Source organism: Panthera uncia, chromosome B4 (assembly GCF_023721935.1).
Source record: "Panthera uncia isolate 11264 chromosome B4, Puncia_PCG_1.0, whole genome shotgun sequence".
Lineage (NCBI taxonomy): Eukaryota > Metazoa > Chordata > Mammalia > Carnivora > Felidae > Panthera > Panthera uncia.
In genome coordinates, this window is record NC_064809.1 from 113,236,030 (window position 1) to 113,256,942 (window position 20,913).

General features: G+C 44.4%; 1 protein-coding gene across 2 annotated transcripts in view; it reads right to left on the bottom strand.

Moving 5' to 3' along the window:
• The window catches only part of TMCC3 (transmembrane and coiled-coil domain family 3), a 270,963-nt gene that overhangs the window by 53,516 nt on the left and 196,534 nt on the right, over nucleotides 1-20,913 (bottom strand). The window contains exon 1 of one of the 2 annotated variants that reach the window (XM_049627505.1): nucleotides 15,174-16,309. The exons of the other annotated variant lie outside the window; for it this stretch is intronic. Coding sequence (XP_049483462.1) covers nucleotides 15,174-15,251 — 78 coding nt within the window. The 5' untranslated portion in view covers nucleotides 15,252-16,309. Of the gene's footprint in view, nucleotides 1-15,173; nucleotides 16,310-20,913 lie in introns of those variants that run through there. 2 annotated transcript variants of the gene reach the window in all.

Below are 20,913 nucleotides of genomic sequence, written 5' to 3' on the forward strand. Positions count from 1 at the left end.
AAAAAAAAAAATTTTAAAGATAGCCACGTAAAACAAAACCATTTCATTCATTTCCTATTTGCCCAAAGAAATAAAAGCTCCCAACGTCTGCTGGAGTGGGGCTCAGTTTGCAAAACTGTCCTCAAACAGCAACAAGGCTGAAGAGCTCTCATTCTGACTCTAAGACTTCCTTTAAAAATAAGATCTTATGGGGCACCTGCGTGGCTCAGTCCGTTAAGCCTCTGACACTCAATTTTGGCTCAGGTCATGATCTCACAGTTCATGGGTTCAAGCCCTGAAATTAGGCTCTGTTCTAACAGCGTGTGTGTGCACACACTCTCTCTCAAAATAAATAAAAATAAACTTAAAAAAAAAAATCTTAGGGGCACTTGGTTGGCTCAGTCGATAGAGCATGTGGCTCTTGATCTCAGGGTTGTGAGTTCAAGCCCCATGTTGAGTGAAGAGTTTATTAATAAACAAAAAATAATCTTTTATTTAAAATGTTTAATGTTTATTTATTCTTGAGAGAGAGACAGAGCATGACCAAGGGAGGGGCAGAGAAGGAGACACAGAATCTAAAGCAGGCTCCAGGCTCTGAGCTGTCAGCACAGGGCTCGATGTGGGGCTCAAACCCACAAACCATGAGATTATGACCTGAGCTGAAGTCGGATGCTTAACCATCCGTCTGAGCCACCCAGGTGCTCCAAACAACAAAAAAAATGTTTAATAAAATAAAAATAAAAATGAGAGCTTAATTTGAGCCCTCAGTAGATAAAAAAAACTTTCTTGCCATCAGATCATTGTTAGTCAAATTTCTCAATGGTAGGATTTAATGTGCTCCCACTCACCCAATAACAGAGCATTTCTGAGGGCTGAAAACAGACCAAGATTGGGTAGAAGAGCCTTTGGGGCTTCAAGGTGGTCACAGGACATAAATGAATGAAAGAAGACTCTTGCTTCAGGGCACCTAAGTGGCTCAGTCGTTTATGTGTCCAATTTCGGTTGGGGTCATGATCTCATGGTTCACGAGTTCAGGCCCTACATCAGGCTCACTGCTGTGAGCGCAGAGCCTGCTTTGGACCCTCTGTTCCCCTCTCTCTGCCCCTCCCCTGCTCGCTCGCTCTCAAAAATAAACAAACATTAAAAAAAAGAAGAAGAAGATTACCCAACAGATGCCAATTCAGTGAGTAGCTCTAAATTGCTCAGTATAGGAGGTAAACTTTGGCTGGCTTCATACAACAAACACTACTTGGTAATTGCTTAAAGTCAGGAGGCTTTTATAAACATGATGCCTTTCTCAAATGAAAGCACACATGATGAAGGCATATTCATTCCACCATTAATATGCTCTTGGGTCAGGTTATGAAATGGTAAGTGTTAGTTTCTGGACACACACAACAGTTTTAACCTCCTTCCGTGTCATATGTGAAGATGACAAGGCAGGTGAACCTCTCAATAACTAACATACGTGCACAGGACAACCCCTAAATACCTAGTGATATTTAGCAAGCCACAGGGGTAACTTACAAACAAGGATAATCAAGCCAAATAAAGGAACAGCTTGGGGCACCTGGGTGGCTCAGCTGGTTAAACGTCCAACTCTTGGTTTCAGCTCAGGTCATGATCTCGAGGTCCACGATGACAGCGCAGAGCCTGCTTGTGATTCTCTGACTCCCTCTCTCTCTCTGCCCCTCCCCCGCTCGCTCTCTCAAAACAATAAACTTGGGGCGTCTGGGTGGCTCAGGTCATGATCTCCCGGTTCGTGAGTTCGAGCCCACATCGGGCTCCACATTGATGGCATGAAGCATGCTTGGGATTCTCTCTCTCTCTCTCTCTCTCTCTCTCTCTCTCTCTCTGCCCTTTCCACACACACTCTCTCTCTCTCAAAATAAATAAATAAACTTAAATAAAGAAATAAGCTTTTAAAAAAGCTGGGTACAAACTCTTCTTAAATTCATTACCCTAACATGAGTGACAAATGAACTTAAATGTCCTAGTACGAGGACAGCACGAGGGCACCCGTGTTTACAAAGAGGAGGGCAGGCCCGAAAGAGGCCTGCTGCCCCACAGAGCACGAAGTTGGGCCGAGTCCCTGCCCTTCCATCTCTCCAGCTGGGATGGTCAGCTACAGGTGAGGAGGGCAGCAAAGCCGGTGTAGGAAGCAACAATACACATTCTTCATACTGTAACAGTATGGAGTGGAAGGTCAGGATTCTACAGTAAATAGAACCTGTTGAGAGGCATTATCTAGTTCGAGAGAGAAAGCTGAAAGCAAATGTTTTAAAAAAACAACAAACTTCACCATCTCTTCCCCTCCACCTTTTGGTCTTTCCTTACTACAAATGGCACTAGAATCATGTCTGTTTGAAAGTTTCTTAAATGAATGAGCCAGAGTTTTCAAAATGCTCATTTCCAATCCTGGTTTGAGCAGGGAAGGGGATATCAATCCAGAAAAAATGTACCAAAATTATAAACTTTGATTCACTAGTCTTTTTAAAAAAGTTTTAAAACCCAGAGAAAAAGTAGAAATTTTTAAAAATAAAACTACAGATGTGGACACCAGTATATTTTTAAAGGCAGGTAACTATGCAAAAAATGATAGAGGAATAACTGTCACTTATGTATAGACTTGTTAAAGGGAAAACAAATTCTAAATGGGCCAAAGATTGGGGCACCTGGCTGACGCAGCACAGCATGCAACCTTTGATGGTGAGGTCATAAGTTCAAGCCTCATGTTGGGGACAGAGTTTACTTAAATTGTAAAAAATTGGCTAAAGACAAAATTTATAAAAATAATTATAAATAAAATGTCTTAGAAGAACACGGTGTTTGGGTTTTTAAAAGAATCTTAAAGGCCACTGTAAGAATGATACAAATCCTACAAGCCCTCAAATTTTTATATTTCTTTATGGCAAGGTCTGGTTAATATTCATTGTTTGCTACATGCTAGGCTCTATGCTCAGCACACACACAATATATTGTTGAAACAGTGTAGTAGGTAGAATCCTAAGATGGTCCCCAAGATTCCCACCTGCTGGTATCCATAACCTATATGATACCCTTCCCTTGTGTGTGAGCAAGACTTGTGACTACGAGGAGGCTTCGCTCCCAAGATTAGGTTACATTATACAGCAAACATGAAAATATTTTGCAGATGTAATTAAGGTTCCTAAGCAGCTGACTTTGGTAAATCAAAAGGTGGATTATCTGGGTATACTTGGCCTAATCAGGTAAACCCTTTAAGAGAGGGTCTAGAGGAAGAGACAAAACGCAAGAGAGTTGTTCCATTGGTCTTGAAAAAACAAACTACCACGTTATGAGAGGGCCAAGTGGCAGGGACGAGTGGGCAGCTTCTGGGGCTGAGGGCCACAGTCTTATAGCTGCAAGGATGTTAATTCAGTAAATAACCAGTGAGACTACGGACTAGACTGCAGTCCTGGCTGACACCTTGATTTTAGCCTGATGGAAGTCTGAGCAGTGGATGCATACAGCAAACTCTGAATAAATACGAACCAGACCTTATCATGAACAACGTGGAGGATGCGGATAGGCTGCACCTGCCTTCCTGGTCCATGGAAACTGTGACATGGTCATAGGTTTTTAGGTTGCTAATCTATAGTAATCTGTTACACAATAGTAGAAAATAGAGTCAGGAATGACAAACTGGAGAAGATATGTGGACAAAACAACTTATTTAAGGAGTAAAAAAAACTTCTGCAGAACAATTTAAAAGATTAATAACCCAGTAGATAAATGGCCAGAATTTATTAACAGTTCACAGCCCAATGATGAAATATGTGAAAATATGATCAACCTTTTTAGTAAGTTACATAAGATGTAGCCACTGGGAGAATCTGGGGGAGGGATACATCCCTATACTATTTTTTGCAACTTCCTGGGGGTCTCTCATTATTCCAAAATAAAAAATGTTTAAATATGACCAACCTAATTTTATCAGGAAAAATATAAATTAAAACGAGCTACCAGTTTTCATGCAGCAGACGGTCGGGATCAAAACATTTTAGAATACACTGTGTCAGAAAGTTTTGAGTTGAGGCATGCTCATGCACTGAAGGGTATACAAAAACTCTTATCAGTTCCATTCACTGCTGTACCCCTAGCTCCTAGCGTGTGACAAAGGAGGTACAGTGTTCAATTCAGCAGTATCATAATTTAAAATACATATACTCTGGGGGGCCTGGGGGGCTCATTCGGTTAAGCATCCAACTTCAGCTCGGGTCATGATCTCAGTTTGTGGGTTCGAGCCCCGCGTTGGGCTCTGTGCTGACAGCTCAGAGTCTGGAACTTGCTGCGGATTCTGTGTCTCCCTCTCTCTCTGCACCTCCCCCACTCATGCTCTCTCTCTCTCTCAAAAATAAACATTAAAAAAATTTTTTTTTTTTTTTTAAATACATACACTGTTTGCTGAGCAATTCCACTTTTAACAATTTAGCCTATGGGCACCTGGGTGGCTCAGTCGGTTAAGTGTCCGACTCTTGATCTCGGCTCAAGTCATGATCTCACAGTTTGTGAGTTCAAGCCCTATGTCAGGCTCTGTGCTGACAGCTCAGGGCCTGAAATCTGTGTCTCCCTCTTTCTCTGCCCCTCCACCGCTCACACTCTCTCTCTCTCAAAAAAAAAAAAAAAAACAAACATTAAAAAAAAAAAATTGTTCTAAAGAAAAAAGAATTTAGCTTAACTAATATATTCTTCACATGTGCACAAGGAGCATGTCCAAGGACAGGCAAGGTAGCCTGGAAGCAATGTATGTGTCCTTCAACAAGGTAGTCATATTAAATAGATTATGGAATACCCATAAACTGGAATCCTGTCAGCAATTAAAATAAGGTAGATTGACCTGCACTGATCTGGCTCAAGAGTAGAGTATCTTTTCCAGCTTCTCAAGTCCCATAGTGCAATTTTGCAACATACCCACATTCACGCATTCATTCCATCAGTATTTACAAAGCCCCGACCGCGTACCGAGATCCATGTGTAGATAAAAAGAACACAACCATCCCATGTGAAAGGATGGAGCAGGTGTCCACAGGCACAGAGGGGAGCCATGGGAGTCCACAAAGAAGGATGCCAGAGTTCCAAGGGCTGAGAGCGGAAGAAAGACAAAGATCACATGAGAGACTCTGGGCGGCAGGGGAAGAAACTGGCATTCTGTCCTCTTGAAGGATTTAAAGGAAGGATTCACAAGACACCTTGCCAAGCATACGTTGACGGTTTCAAAACCAAACAAAACCAAAAGGAGTGGTCCAGTTCTGAAGAAGTTATAATCTAGAGACCATCTCTGATGTCAACAGAAGTGTCTTAGAGTATCTCAACTTGAGCGCCTGAGGTAAGCTGAGTCACTCGGGCACACCTGTTCAGCTCATGCCTGAAGATGTGCTAATTCCTATAAAACAGGAGGACTGCGTGAAGTCCTCTTCAACCATGCCATCTTCTGGGGTGGATTCAAAGGAGACACTTCAGACACTGTCCTCATCGGGAGAAATATTTACAAGTGGCCCTCTCAAGCGTCTGCACCTGCTTCACTCCACCATGTTCCCTGACTAGCTCTGCGCCCAACAGTGAAGAACTGAATCAAAGCAGCAAACTATTAAGCTCCGTTTCTTCAATCTTCCTCTCAGCCTTCTGTGCTTATGGTTGAAGCTTTCAAGCACTTTGCCTGATGCCAATACACAGCCCGAACAGCTCTTACTGAATGGGCCTCATATTTTCAGATAAATTAAAACCTATGCCAACTAGAGAGTCAGTCTCAAATACAGGCCGCCTGTTCCAATTAGTGAGATTAAAATAGTACACCACTATCTGAGATCGAGTTCCACGTCTTCTGGATGATCACAGTATCTTTACAAAGACAGAAAAAAGGGACTTTTGGCCCCAACACAGTTGCACGCACTGGAGTAAATATGCTGAGGTGCTAAAGCAGAGCTCTCACTGAGGGCTTACTTTATTTTTGGACAAGCACTTGTATCAAAATTCCCATGGAAGGCTGCAGCTCAAGGCACCATTTAATTTCCTTACAACAAGCCTACATACACATCTTAATTAAATTCAAGTTTACTTCAGAAAAACAGAGAGCTTAAATTTCATTTCCACCCACTTTCTGTCCTTGCCTGAAATTCCCAGAGTCCTTATTTTCTGACATTCCACTCTTTAGCCTAAGGCCTTCTGTGGCCCCTCAGTTTCTCTCAGGTCGTCAGAAGATGAGACATCTGGCTTGGAACAGGTACGTCTTTCATTTTTCCAACCTCTTCCAAGTATTCCCACCCAGACAAGGCTGCCTTCCAATCACCAGAGTGGGTTTCTGTTCACCTCCAAACACTCAAATTTTCACCAGCCATGAAAAAATATTTCTAAGCATCTTCTAAGTCGTGGGTCTAAAAGAAGTATTTCTAAAAGAATGAGAAGAGATGATACATTAAGACCAGTGTTTTCCAAAAGGATTCTGAATTATTTTAGGTGGCATGAAAAGAAAGCAGTAACACAGAATCACAGTGAGCCAGTAACTTCCTTGAAAACAACCCTCAAGGCCATGCAGGTGATTCATCCAGGAGAAAGTCTCTGTTCAGTGCTAACAGCGCTCTGCTCTAGGAAAGCTCCAGCGTTTGCTAATATTCTTTATCTCAAACTGCAGGCCTTGGGGGCTCAGACAATATTTAGCTAAAACAGGAACACTGATACTTTAAAAATAAAAAAGTTTGAAGGAGTGAACGGATATGGAAATATTAAGTAAATAATAGCACAGGTGGTACAAAGCTCTGTGTAGGTGTGGGAATGACTGAGGTTTGGGGAACTCTGTGGCGGATAACGAGTGACTCAACGTCAGAACAATAAACGCCTCGATGGGTTTCCTAACACCACTTCTCCTGGTTGTTCACATGCCTGGTAAGTGGAGGGCGGACATTCAGGTTTGACTCCATAGTCCATCTCAACCCTTCACTCATCTTCAAATCCCGAAGTAAACTAAGAAAGTGATGCCGGGGATCAAGAGGAAACAGTGGTTGAGAAAACCTAAGAAGTAAACCATTGGATGTGGGGGGTAAGGGGGGGGGCTGAGGGAGCTCCCAAACATCGGGTTTGGGAATACACTGCACAGGGAAAGTATTATCCAGGTGGGGGGACTTGGGAGAATGAATGAAGTCAGACACATAGACTTTGAGGTGCCTGTGGAACATCCAACTAGTAACGTCTTCTATTATGTGAAGCCACACCTTACTTCCTGGCCGGGGAAGGCAGAATTCACATAGTTTCCCTTGGGGGAGGCGCTTCTCTGAGGACGGGCAACGTGCCCGACCGACTCTACCCCTGTCTTCCTCCCAGTGTGGGGGCAGATGATTGTTTCTTTGGCTAAGAACCAGATGATGTTTCTGGTTTGTTTAGGGGCTATGCTGCATGAAAATTACGTATGCTAAAAACACCTGGTGCTGGAAGATGCCCTCAATTAGAGTCTCACAGGAACAGAAAGCTTCAGAGGTCTGCATTCTAGGTTAAATGTGTATATAATGTGCTCCGTGACTTACACATCTGGCACATGTGTTTTCCCCAATATCCTATCCCAACAGCGGAAGGTAAAGACAAAGATGAATTTGTTTTGCAAAACTTCACTTTTGGGGTGGATGGAGGGGAAACAACAATAAAATCAGAAAAGGTAATTTTTAAAAGTAGCGAAACATCTAGTGCAGCTACATAGTCTGATGTATGAAATGTCACACCCTCCTCACCCTAGTCCCACCAAAAATTTCCAGGGGCGCCTAGGTGTCTAAGTTGGTTAAGCACCGGACTGTGGCTCAGGTCATGACGTCACGGTTCATGAGTTCGAGCCCCATATCGGGCTCTGTGTTCAGAGCCTGGAGCCTGCTTTGGATTCTGTGTCTCCCTTTCTCTCTGCCCCTCCCCCGCTCGCTCTCACGCTCTCAAAAATAAATATTTTAAAAAAATGTTTTAATAAAAAAAATCTACAAGTTCATGAAGATGATGGCCTAACACTAAATCATCCAAATTTTTTTCCACCTAGAAAACTCGCAAAATGTAAAATCTGTTCACCAATTAAATCTCTACTGAAAATAATTCCAAATTTCTCCATCTACTTAAATTTCAAGATATTTATCCCATATAACTTAGCAATTAGCTTGGTATCTAAAAATATTTAAAGCAGTTTTCTATTAAGGAATTCTCTTAAGACAGAGACTGGTATAATGGTTAGTCCTAGTCAGCCAGCATTAGTTACGTGGTTTGACTGGTTACAGTCTGGCTGCTGTCACTTTTCTACTCCCACAAAGGGAAAGCTCTGGAGTTCATGACTAAATCCCCTTCCAGTTCTAACAGGTTAAAACCTTTGGGTCTACTTTCCAATACTCTGCCTCACATAGTGAGAAGCATATGCCATCAGTCCAGAGAAGCTAAAGTTCTACTGGGAGATCTGCAGAGGCCAGATTGTGACCAGACTGTCACAAGAAGAACCGCCCTTGTTATATCCTTCAATTGCTCACGTTCTGGAGACCAAACACCAGGCTAGAAGATGGTACTTTACTGATAATCATTTTAAATTTTTTTAGGTTTGTTTATTCACTTATTTATTGAGAGAGAGAGAGAGAGAGAGAGAGAGAGAGATAACACAAGTGGGGTGGGGGCAGAGACAGAGGGAGAGAGAGAATTCCAAGCAGGTCCGGCACTGTCCGCGCAGAGCCTGACATGGGGCTCAAACTCATGAACCACGAGAGGATGACGTGAGCCAGACTCAGACCCCTAACTGACTGAGCCACCCACGTGCCCCTTTTTCCTGATGTTGTTAAATCATGAGCTTATTTAACAGCCTTTAAGACTTCTCCAAAATAGTGGCAAAAATCTTGTACTGCAAGCATCATAAAAAGTTCATAAATTATCACTCTACACCATTCATTCAACAAAAGTTTACCAGGCACATAAGACCATATACACCAAAGACTGGCAAAGTGCTGTGTCATAAGAATCCCAAACACAATTTGGCTAGGCACCCTGCAGAAGTTGAACACAACCGTCTTCACAAGGACTGGACAGGTTTACTGAGACTGAGCGGCTTTCCAGTATTCATCTGAGACAGAAGACGGGAAGTGGTTAAAATGCAAGTTCTGCAATTAGATCTGGATTCACCAAATCTTAGCTCTACCATTTCCAAACCGCCACGAGACTCTGGACAGATCATTTAAACTGCCCAGGCCTCAACTTCTTCACCTGTAAATGGAACTATAAATAAGCTTTGTGAGGATTAAGGAGACAGTGCATTCGAAGTGCTTAACACTGTGGCTGGTATACAGTAAGGAACTGGCACATGCTGGCTGTTAACATTGTTCCTGCACTTTTCATTTATGTTCTTTTTGCCTCCTTACAGAGGAATAATCAACAAATACACCGTTTTCCTTCGGTAGCACCCCCCTTTCCCCAATCCAATGGAAGCAGTTGGATCACGCACAGATCATATATCCTGATGTTCCTTTTCCAAGGAATGTAAAGTCCTCATTCTGATTCACAGTAGAGTGATTCATGGTTCTCTTCCTTCTCTCTCACCAACCCCCTCCACTAACAACTTAAAAATGCAATAAGGAAACAACAGGGCTGAACGCTGCAGCCTGTCCTAAGTCAAGACATGGGCAATTTCCATCCAGAAAGATCAGGTTGGTTTCTGACCTTAAGAGCAGCCCTGGAAATTCAGGCAGTGGCTCTGAAGCAAAACACATCTCGCCACCCAACTCGGGAGCAGCTGTCTCGGTATTCGACAGCGGATGTGACAAGCGGGTGTGCTGGTGGCTGGCAGTTTGCTCTCCTCTGAAGGGAGAACCGGTGAGCCAGCAGCACAGCCCAGCTCGAAATACACACCCCACAGCAACCTGTCCGTCCTGAATTTCAGACAAACTGGACTTGAGGCACTCATCATTACTCGCCGTGCTTGTAATGAACTCTTCGAAATATAACACATCACTGATTAAAGGTGGACTCACAAACTACTCAGGTTACCCCTTTGCCAGGTCAGGGGCCCCCCCCGAGACAGAAGTCTGTTCCCACCCACTTTTGTTCCTGCCCAGGAAGTAAGCGTGCGATCATCAACTTATTACATCATTGCCCAACCACTTCCACTCTGAGAAGGGCTAGGACAGCCCCTTCTTGAATGCTTTCGGCCATTACTCATCAGGCAACTCAGGATCTATTTCCAAACCACAGAACACTTACACAGGTACTACAGGTAGCCACCGTGCCCAACACAGGTTTTATTTCAGATGTTAGAGACTCCTATACTTACTATCATTTCCTCCTGTAAAATAGGAGGGTATTTCCTGGGGCCACTAGTCTAAATAAAATACAATCACAAAATAAAATACAATTAAGCTTCCAGAGAGAGGCTGCTTCATTCACCATTATATTCCCGATGCCTAGAATAGCAGCTAGCATATAAAAGGTGCTCAGCAAGCATCTGTTGAATGAATGAAAGCTCTTGTTCCCAAAGTGCCAGTGTCTACAGTTTATAAACATAGCGACAAATACGTAAACAATCAATGTGATAAGGAACCCGTATCACGGAGGAACAAAACGCTAAAAATGCAAGAATCTATTCTATTCACAAAATTAGCAGTTTTCCCATTTTGAAGCTCATGATCACTTCTCATACAGTAATAACAAAAATGGCTACCATCTAAGGGCGCCTGGGTGGCTCAGTTAAGCATCTGACTCTTGATTTTGGCTCAGGTCACGATCACACGGTGGTGAGATCAAGCTCCGTGACGGATTCCACACTGAGCACAGAGCCTGCTTGGGATTCTCTCTCTCTCTCTCTCTCTCTGCCCCTCTCCAGCTCAGGCTCTTTCGCTCTCAAGAAAACAAACAAAAAAAAACCTATCAAAATAGCTACCATCTACTGAGTTCTTTCTGGGTACCAGACATTTTATAGATGTTACTGCATTTATTCCTCGTAACACCCCTAGGATGTAGAAGAGGAAACTAAGACAGAGAATGATTATAGGGTACATGGCATCACTAGTGCAAGACCTGCCTTCTGGGGGGTAGCCTAAGGAAAGCAGTTCTGTAGGCAGAATACTCTGGCCCTTGCGGGCAGGATGGAATAGGGGCTGATGAAATCATAAAGCAATGAGGAAGTGAATACACCATTCTCTCTTCCAGAAGTCGTAAGTGGCTACACTAAGGTGGGAGATGACTGGGAACATTGGAGAAAGGAACCAATTCCAGAGAAATGTCAAAGAAAGGCCCAGTGGGACGGCTGACAGATTAGAGATGGAGAGAAGGTAAGTACTCAGGATGACGAGCGATTCTGTTAGTCATTTCTTTCTTTCTTTCTTTTCTCTTTTTTAACAAATGCTCTCTTACTGAAGACTCATGATGCACTCACTCCCTGAAGTAGGGACTATTATCACCTCTGTTACAGATGGGGAACTGGAGACTCAGAGAGGTTAGACCTTGCCCCAGTGGTCACTCAGTTGGGAAATGTGAAGAGCCGGGATATGATCCAGGTCACAAGACCAGAGATTCCTAGCTGCTGACCACTATCCACAAGTGGTTCAAAGTGGCATTTTATAACATCTAAAGTTAGAACAAAAATTTGATTCACACATAATTAATAAAAACCAGTTAATCTAGAGCAAAGCAGACTGACTGTGTTCTTAAAATGATGACAGGCTTTAACTATCTAGGGCACAAAAAAAGGTAGGATTCTAATTATGCATGCTTTCTTTTAAAGTAGGGGGATATTTTGTGTGTTAACATGCATCATTTCTGAGTTCTACACAGATTAAGCTTAAAACTGTGAATGATCCTGACTTGTCAGCTTAGAGATAATCATGGAATTCATTAGTTATATTACATTTTCACTGCGGGGGGGGGGGGGGGGTAAGATATCTAGGTTAATCCACCTGGCTGTAAAAATAGATTTCTGCAATGTTAAAATAGTACGCTGCCTCATTATTATTCCAGTCTCAAAGGCTTAACCAAGCTCACCCAGAGAGATGTGTATGTTTCCTGTTATCTCAACACGGTGTTAGTTTTGAACTTAAAAAATGACCATTCGCAGGGGCGCCTGGGTGGCGCAGTCGGTTAAGCGTCCGACTTCAGCCAGGTCACGATCTCGCGGTCCGTGAGTTCGAGCCCCGCGTCAGGCTCTGGACTGATGGCTCGGAGCCTGGAGCCTGTTTCCGATTCTGTGTCTCCCTCTCTCTCTGCCCCTCCCCCGTTCATGCTCTGTCTCTCTCTGTCCCAAAAATAAATAAAAAACGTTGAAAAAAAAAATTAAAAAAAAAAAAAATGACCATTCGGTAACCAAGAACTTGATCTCTTAGAGTCTTAGAGTCTTAGAGCCTTCCTGGGAGGAAACTGCCTGTCTCTGAAAGGCTAATCAACTCCTCACATGCACCTCCAGTTCTCCTCATAGTATTTTTAGGTGAGCTAATTTACCAAGAGTCCACAAAAAGGTTCTCATAAAATCCTGTACTAGATAGTTTATTGCCAAGGGGAAGGTGACATCAAGAAATTAAACCCTAATACTGCCAGATGTTCTCCTTCTGCCTCACATGTTTTCTGAGTGTAAAGAAAATACGTCTTTATTGTTAACTCTAAAGGAGTTCCACAAAACAGGAGCTAGAATCATCTGATGGGAAAAATACCTTCCACACAGAAGACTGCTGGTACTTTCCCTTCATCACAGCAGGCTTACTGCAGCCTTAAGGACAGACTCAAAATTACATCAGCCTCACCTGAGAAAAGTTAGAGGCGTTTACAAAATTTCCTCCAGTTCTATTCCTTGCCATCTCAACAACAAAACCCTAAAAGTAGACAGTCAAAAAGTTTACACAGGGATCGCAGCATCATTGCAACAGAATGTGTTGTCACTGTCTACTAGAGTTCTAGTCCTCCTTGGTCTGAGTTCCTCCAGTCCTCACTAGACTTCATTTGCCCAATGAGCTAATTTAGCATAATCAGTACATATAATGTCTAACTCAGGTTTAATACACAATCTATTTTAAAAAGCAGGTGTCGGGGCATCTGGGTGGCTCAGCTGGTTGAACACTGGCTCTTGATTTCAGCTCAGGTCATGATCTGGCCGTTGGTGACATCGAGCCCCGTGTCGGGGCATGGCAGAGCCTGCTTGGGATTCTCTCTCTCCCTCAGTCTCTGCCCCTCCCCCGCAACCCTCTGAATAAATAAATAAACTTTAAAAAATAAAAACAAAAAATCAGGGGTCCCATGCTAACAAAACAATGTAGTAACTATAACATCACCTGTAGAACTTTCAAGAAAAGAAGAAACCCCTTTCGCATAAGGTTGTGGTACTTTAACAGAAAAGGGGTGTGTGGAAATGGAACACGGGCAGAAACAGCGGAGGCAAACTAAGCCTGCAGTTAAGTTACACGTTTGCTTTGCCACTTTCCATCTAGGTAGCTCAGGTGGGAACTCTATCAGCACCATTTCACAGAATACGAAGAGCGGTTTTGCAAAGGTTCAGTTTTGCCAAATCGCTTAAATGAGCTCACAATGAGCCACCCATCCCTCAAAGATTACTAATCTTGTTGTTTACACAAAGATTATCACAGTTGTGACAAGAGAAACCAAGCTTCCACACTTTTTTTCAAGCCTGAAATTTCTTCTGTCAACTGAAACATTAATAGACTCCTCCAATTACAAATGCATTAGAAAAAGATCTTCACCTTTCTTCCTGGTTAACTCTGTGTTAACCAGCAGACATCCTTCCAAAAATTTCTAACTGTAGGTAACCAATGATCTTTCACCAATGTTTTCTTCCAAATGGAGTTCATGGTCATTTTCGTAACAAACTGCTACAAAACTTTTAAAGAAAATGCAAAACATATCATGGTGAACATTTTGTAGTGTAACTGTCGAATCACTCACTATTCTGTATACCTGAAACTAAATACAACATTGTATGTTAAAAAACAAAACAAAGTCAAATACACCTCAATAAAAAACTAAAGTGAAGAACATAAGAATTCTCTTGGGGGAGTGGAGAAGCGTGAAGTGGCTGCAGGAGGTAAGTATTACTCCACCAAATAAGTTCAATCTGTAAAAATTTAAACCATTCTGTTAACTCGATTAACAAGATACTAAAGGAAAAAAGGAAAACAGGAACTAGTTACTTCACTTATAGGATAACTGATTAGTTCTCCGAATGGTGATTAAACACCCAAATCCTGCAACACAGGCCGAACTGCATTTGTCACTACTGCCGCTTTTCCCATCCAGTGGCCTCTCGACCTCGGGAGATGACAGGCCAGAATTTGAGCAAAACTCTACCTGTGGACTTCATACAGGGAGGCTGACACTCAAATGCTGCGATCTCGAACGAGTAGTTAGCAAAGCACAACTCCAGGTTCCTCCGCCAGAACAAGTGCCAGGGTGGAGGACCTGCGGTTTCTCAAGGGGAGGACGACACGCCGAGGGCCGAACTGCCCAGGAGAGCCAAGGTCCCCCCCCACCTTCCCGAGCCGACGGGGGCGTCCGCTCCCGGGAGGGACCGGCGCTCAGGCTGCGGCCTCCGTCTTCATCTCGAAGCACTACAGGGCTCGTCTCTGCTGCTTGCTCTGAGAGCTATTTTCGCCCACAGCCAAAATCAGCAACAGCAAATTACACTGCAAACAATGGAGAGGGCGCCCGCTCCGCACGGCTGGGAACTCCGGGACGGCGGCGCGAAGGCTGACTTTTCACACGGGCGGAGTCGGGGCGGCCGCCGCGCAATGCCGGGAAGCCGGCCCGCCGCCTCTGCCCCGCGCCCGCAACCCCGAGTGCCGGGGAGGCGCGGGCAGCACGGGCGGTCAGGAGGGCGAGCGAGCCGTCCCGGCGGGGCCGCGGCTGGCGGGATTCCCTCGCGTCCGGGCGCCGCGCGGCGGGCGCTCCCTGGCGGAGGGCGGCGGAGCGCGGGGCCGTCGGGGAGACCGGGCGCCCGGGTCCGGCAGGCGAGCGGGGACCGAGCAGCGGCGGAGGGCGGGGTACGGCGGGCCCGGCTCTGCTCTGCCCCCGACCCGGGCTCCGACGCCCCTCACCCTTCCCAGGCCCTTCGGCGCGGACCCGTGGCAGCAGGGGAGGGGAGAGAGGCGGGGAGCGAGAGTTGGCTAACACCGGAGCCGAAGCCCACCCGGCCTCGCCCCTCGGCGCGGCGCCCCCACCGCCGCCCTGCCCGCGCCTCTCACCCGGCTCTTGCAGCGGTGGTGCCGGCCCGGGTCGGAGTAGGTCCGGTCCACGGTGAGCGCCGTGTCGCTGCCCGGCATGTCGGCGCTCGCGCAGGCAACTTTCCCGTCTCCCCCGGCCGCCGCGCCACGAGCCGCCGACCGTGCTCCGGCTCGCCCGGGGAGCCGCGGCCGAGGGGGCGGCGCGGGCTGCTGCAGCTGTTGCCGACACCCGCGCGGCAGCCCTGCGCCGCCGCCGCCGCCGCCGCCGCCGCCGGGGGTGGGGGTGGGAAAGGGGGTGGGGGAGGCGGGGCAGGGACGCCAGAGTCTCCTCCCCCTTCCCCTCTCCCCGCCTCCCCCTGCCCACCCGCAGGGCCCAAGACCCTGCCCGGGTGCAACTTCTCCGCCTCCCTCCCTTGCTGAAACTTGAATCCACCCTCTCCCACCCTGGCCTCGTTTCCTTCAAAATTTGATTGACATCTACCCTATCTGTGGGCTTATTTGTATGTTTATGATAAAAGGTGGATTTTTGGCAAGACGTTGAGGCTTGCCTTAAATGCTTTCTTTTATGTTATTCTATTACTCAACATGCACTTACTGGGCATCTACCATGTGCCACACCCTGGGGCAGGGACCAGAGATTTTTTTTTTTTTAAGCCCATGTTTTTCTTATCCTACTGAGCACACTCCCATTTAAACAAAGGTCTATGGTGTTGTGTATTTTAATTTTGTGTATCTGGCTCACTATTTTATGTGGAAGTTACTTGGAAGTCAAGATACATCTTTTCATATTAGTATTCCCTATTTCCAGGGAATAGTCCCTGCCCACAAGAAATCTGGAGTCTACAAGAGAAAGCCCTGACTAGTGAACAATTAAATATTTTACCTAAGCCAACATCCAGTTATGGTTTGGTTAGGAAGGGTGTGCTAGTGGGAGACTGAGTGAAAATACTGAGATTGCAGCTGCTCCAAAGAGGGGTTTGGGGGGACAGGTGACAAGCCTAGAAGGAAGGAAGCAAATGCTCCTCCCCTTCAAAGGGTTTAGGGGGAAGGTCTTGCAGGCACAAGAAAAATACTGAGCATAAAAACAAAGGTCCATTGGGAAAACCTCAAGTCACCAGTTTAGGGGGTGTCTTTAGGCACAGGACACTAGCAGAAAAGTAGGTGGAGACCATGTGGTGCTGGGCTTTACCCTCAAGGAGAAGTTCAGTTTTTTCTGTGGGTGCTAGACAGCTGCTGGAGGTTTCTGAACAGGAAAACGACAGTATCAGGATGGAGGTTTAAGGACATCTATCTTATAGCCATGGGAAACACTGACTGATTAGAGATGTGTAAGGGACACTGGTTAGAAGTCCACTGCAAAAGGAGAACAACCTAAATGTCCTTCAGAAGGAGACAGAGTAAGTAAATTATGATATATACATCCCGTAGGGTATTAGGTAACTGTAAGAGAATGAAGCAGCCCTTTATGCATAGCCACAGAAATATCTCTAATATACATGGTTAAGTGAAAGAAAGTCATGTGCAGAATAACATACACAGTATCCTACCATCTATGTAAAAACAGAATATATGTATAGGCTTATATATGCAAGGCATATTTTTCTGAGAGGATAAACAAGAAACGAGGGAAACCGACAAGAAACTGATGGCAGGAGAGGGGCCACATACTAGGTGCTTCCATTTATACCTGTGAATGGATGAATTACTCCCATGAGCAGCAGCCCTCCTGAGTTCAAGCCTGACTCTTGGGGAGGGGAGGCACAGTCCTAAGTCAGTAAAGCAGGAAGAGCCATTCCAATAAAGTCAGAGAAGCCACTGACCAAGGAGAAATTCCCTAGGGACTCCCAGATGCAGGTAAAAGTAATGAACAGAGCAGATGTCCCCACAGAGCCAAAGAAAAGCCATCGGACTGTAAAGACAGGCATCTGTGTTCATTTAAAAAATAGGGGTTCTGCTGAGATCAGGGAAGACTCTGACAGGAACAGAATCTCCACACACAGACTTGAAGATCAAAGGAGAACAGAACAGTAGCAGATAGATAGTTGGACCAAACTGACCTCACTCATGTGTTATTTTTTAAATTTGGGATACGGGCACCTGGCTGGTTCAGTCAGTGGAACATGTGACTCTTGATCTTGGAGTTGTAAATTCAATCCCTACACTGGGTGTAGAGATTACTTAAAAATGAAATCTTAAAGAAACAATCTTTTTAATAAATTCGGCATAAAATGGAAGCGACAATATGCCTACCTAGACAGCTAGAAGAAAGGGATGAGGAAAAGATTTATTTGTCACTGTACATGCTTTTGGAACTTGAACACTTTCATTGTGTGCACATATTAACTATTCAAAAAGTAAAATAAAAAAATATTTTTAGGGGCACCTAGGTGGCTCAGTCAGTTGAGCATCCGACTTTGGCTCAGGTCATGATCTCACTGTGAATTCAAGCCCCACATCAGGCTCACTGCTGTCTGTGCAGAGCCTGCTTTGGATCCTCTGTCCTCCTCTCTGTCTGCCCCTCCCCTACTTGTGCTCTCTCAAAAATAAATTTAAAAACATTAAAAAATTTTTCAAAATATTTTTTTAAATAAAGAGGGCAAACTTATTAAATCTTAAGAAGAAACAGAAAACCCTATATAGTCCTAAAACCATTCAAAAAATGAAATCAACACTTTAAAACACTGCCCACCACACCCCCTTCCCCAGCCCCCAATTCAAGACACAACTACACAGGTCCGGAAAGTTTTTCAGGCAAGTTCTTCCAAAGCAGAATGCAGAGAAGAGAGATATCAAGTGTGTGTATGTGAATTTAGCTAGGGTGAGTAGAGAAGGCCACTCTGATAAAGCGACATATGAGCAGAGACCCGAGAAGTAAGGAAGCCAGCGATGTAGATAAATGAAAATTTCAGACAGAAGGAACAGCAAGTACAAAGGCCCTGGAGCAGGAACATTTTGGGAGTGTTTAAAAAAGCAAGAGGCCAGTATTCACCGTAAACACAGTGGATGAAGTCAGAGACATTTCAGAGGCCTGATCACATAGGACAAAAGATTTAGGCCATTTTAAGAACTTTGACTTTAATTCTGAGGTACAAGGAAAGATTTAGAAAATTTTAAGCAAAGTAGTGGATGGTCATGCTCTGCCTTTTCACTTGGTGGGGGGGCGGGGGGGGGGGAAGATCCCTACCTCACAGCATACACAAAAATCAATACCAGATAGATTCAAGACCTAAAGTTGAAAAACCACAGCTTCTAAAGCTGCCAGAGGAAAATGGGATAATATCACTATGATCTCAAGTCATAAAAAGCATAAACCTTAAACATTTTTAACTTCTGCTTATGAAAAAAATAATAATAAAAATAAAGATAAACCACAAACAGAACTCAAGCTAAAAGAATCAGTATGGATGAAGTTCACAATCAATACTAAGAAACAAAATAAACAAGCCACATGAATGTACATGAAGATTCATGTAAAGTTAAAAAAGATGAAGAATAATGCCATTTTTATGAGAACAAAGACTTATAACTAAAACTATGGAGAAAAGCAAGAGCTTGAAACATGCAAATTTCAGGACAATATCTCTGGTCAGGGGGGACAAAGGATTCAGACAGGAGAGAGGTATAAGATTATAATATAAATAAGGTTCTATTTAACAAATGACTACTGGTACACTGGATGTGTATTCATTCACACACACACAATGTTTCCAAGTAATTAAAATTTTTAAAGACAGCAAAGACTCAGGGACAGATGTAATAATGGCATCCTTAATCCTGAGAGTAAGTTACCAGTTGGGGTATCTGCTCAAATAAACAAATGTGATAGCACGTTTATAAGTATTAAAACTTGATGGGGGCGCCTGGGTGTCTCAGTTGGTTAAGCATCTGACTTTGGCTCAGGTCATGATCTCACTGTTTGTGAGTTCAAGCACCGAGTCGGTTGTCAGGGCAGACAGAGCCTGCTTTAGATTCTGTGTCTCCCTCTCTCTCTGCCCCTCCCCCACTTGTGCATGCACACTCTCTCTCTCTCTCAAAAATAAATAAATTTTTTTAATGTTTATTTATTCTTGAGAGAGAGAGTGCAGGCAGGGGAGGGGCAGAAAGGGAGGGAGACACAGAATCCGAAGCAGGCTCCAGGTTCCGAGCTGTCGGCACAGAGCCCGACATGGGGCTCGAACCCACAGACCGTGAGATCATGACTTGAGCCAAAGTCAGATGCTTACCGACTGAGCCACCCAGGTGTCCCCAAAATAAATAAACTCGTTTAAAAAAGTATTAAGCCTTGTTATAAAAGCAAGAAAGGTGGTCTATTATTAGTAAGTCATTATGTCAATCTGATCTCACAAAGATCCATTCTGAAAATCTGTGAAAGTCCATCTCTGGGTTTTTCCCCCTCATTTGCCTGACGCCCAATTTTTTTTCCAGCTACTTAAGGCTACACCAGGTGTACTACTCAGGTGCATTTGTATGTGTAGTATGGTGTGCACAACTTTAGAGAGGCCACATCTAAGTGAGGTCCCTGACAAACCAAGGCTGGGCTTTGGTAGTTGTGCCAACAGGCATAAGCTTCCCATATCTATTACTGCCTTGGTGTTCCTTAGAACTCCATCCTGGAAAATGCTGGCCCTCGATGAGAATGATGAATTAAAACTTCATTAGGCTCACTGAAATTTCAATTAGCAGAGGATGTTCTTTTCTAGATCATTTATGTCATAAACTAGTTAACCAAAAGCTGCTCTATGGGACATTCATACAAAATAATGTTTTTTTAAGACACCAATTAAATAGCACAAAAGCAAGTGCCCTCCAAAAGAAAGAAAACAAGCAGCCTCTCGCTGATCACCATTTGGCTCTCCTACTGGGAAGTGGGGTCCAAATAGACCAATGCCTAAGATTTTGTCAGTCTCTGAGAGAGGGAGGGAAAGACAGAGAGAGAGAGAGAGAACACAAATTTCAAATTTCTCCTGTCAAGATAAGAATTGTCTGTGCCTCTGACACCTCCCCAAGACCTTCTCTCTACCAAAAAGCAAAAAGATTTTTTAGTTTATTTATTTCAAGAGAGAGACAGAGAGTACATGAGCGCATGAGCAGGGGAGGGACAGAAGAGAGTGAGTGAGCACCTGACTGGAGGCTAGACACGGGGCTCGATCCCAGGACTGCGAGATCATGAGCTGAGCGGATATCAAGAGTTGGACACTTAACGGACTGAGTCACCCAGGGGCCCCAAATCACACTTTTAATGTCACAAATACATCCACATCAAGAAGGAATACAAAGGTGCAAACTCTAGGGTGTGAGATAACAATTTACTTCCAGGGGCGCCTGGGTGGCTCAGTCGGTCAAGCATCTGACTTCGGCTCACGTCATGATCTCGTGGTTTGTGAGTTTGAGCCCGCATCGGGCTCTGTGCTGACAGCTCATAGCCCGGAGCCTGCTTTGGATTCTGTGTCTCCCTCTCTCTCTGCCCCTCTACCGCTTGTGCTCTCTTTCTCTGTCTCTCCCCAAAATGAATAAACATTAAAAACAAAAAAACAAAAAAAGAATTTACATCCAAAGTGTAAGCAGCACAGTAAGGCAGCTTACTGTGATCCAAAATGGATCCAAAGATTTAGATCCAAAGAAAAGGATCGGGTCATTTGTGCTGCAATAGTTTAAAGTTTAGGATGACAAGAAAAGGCTTTGTGAAAGAGGTAGGATTCCCCTTGACTTCTGTAGTACGAATCTGTTACGTTTGCCTGCCTAGCGGGCGGCCCTTTATTCT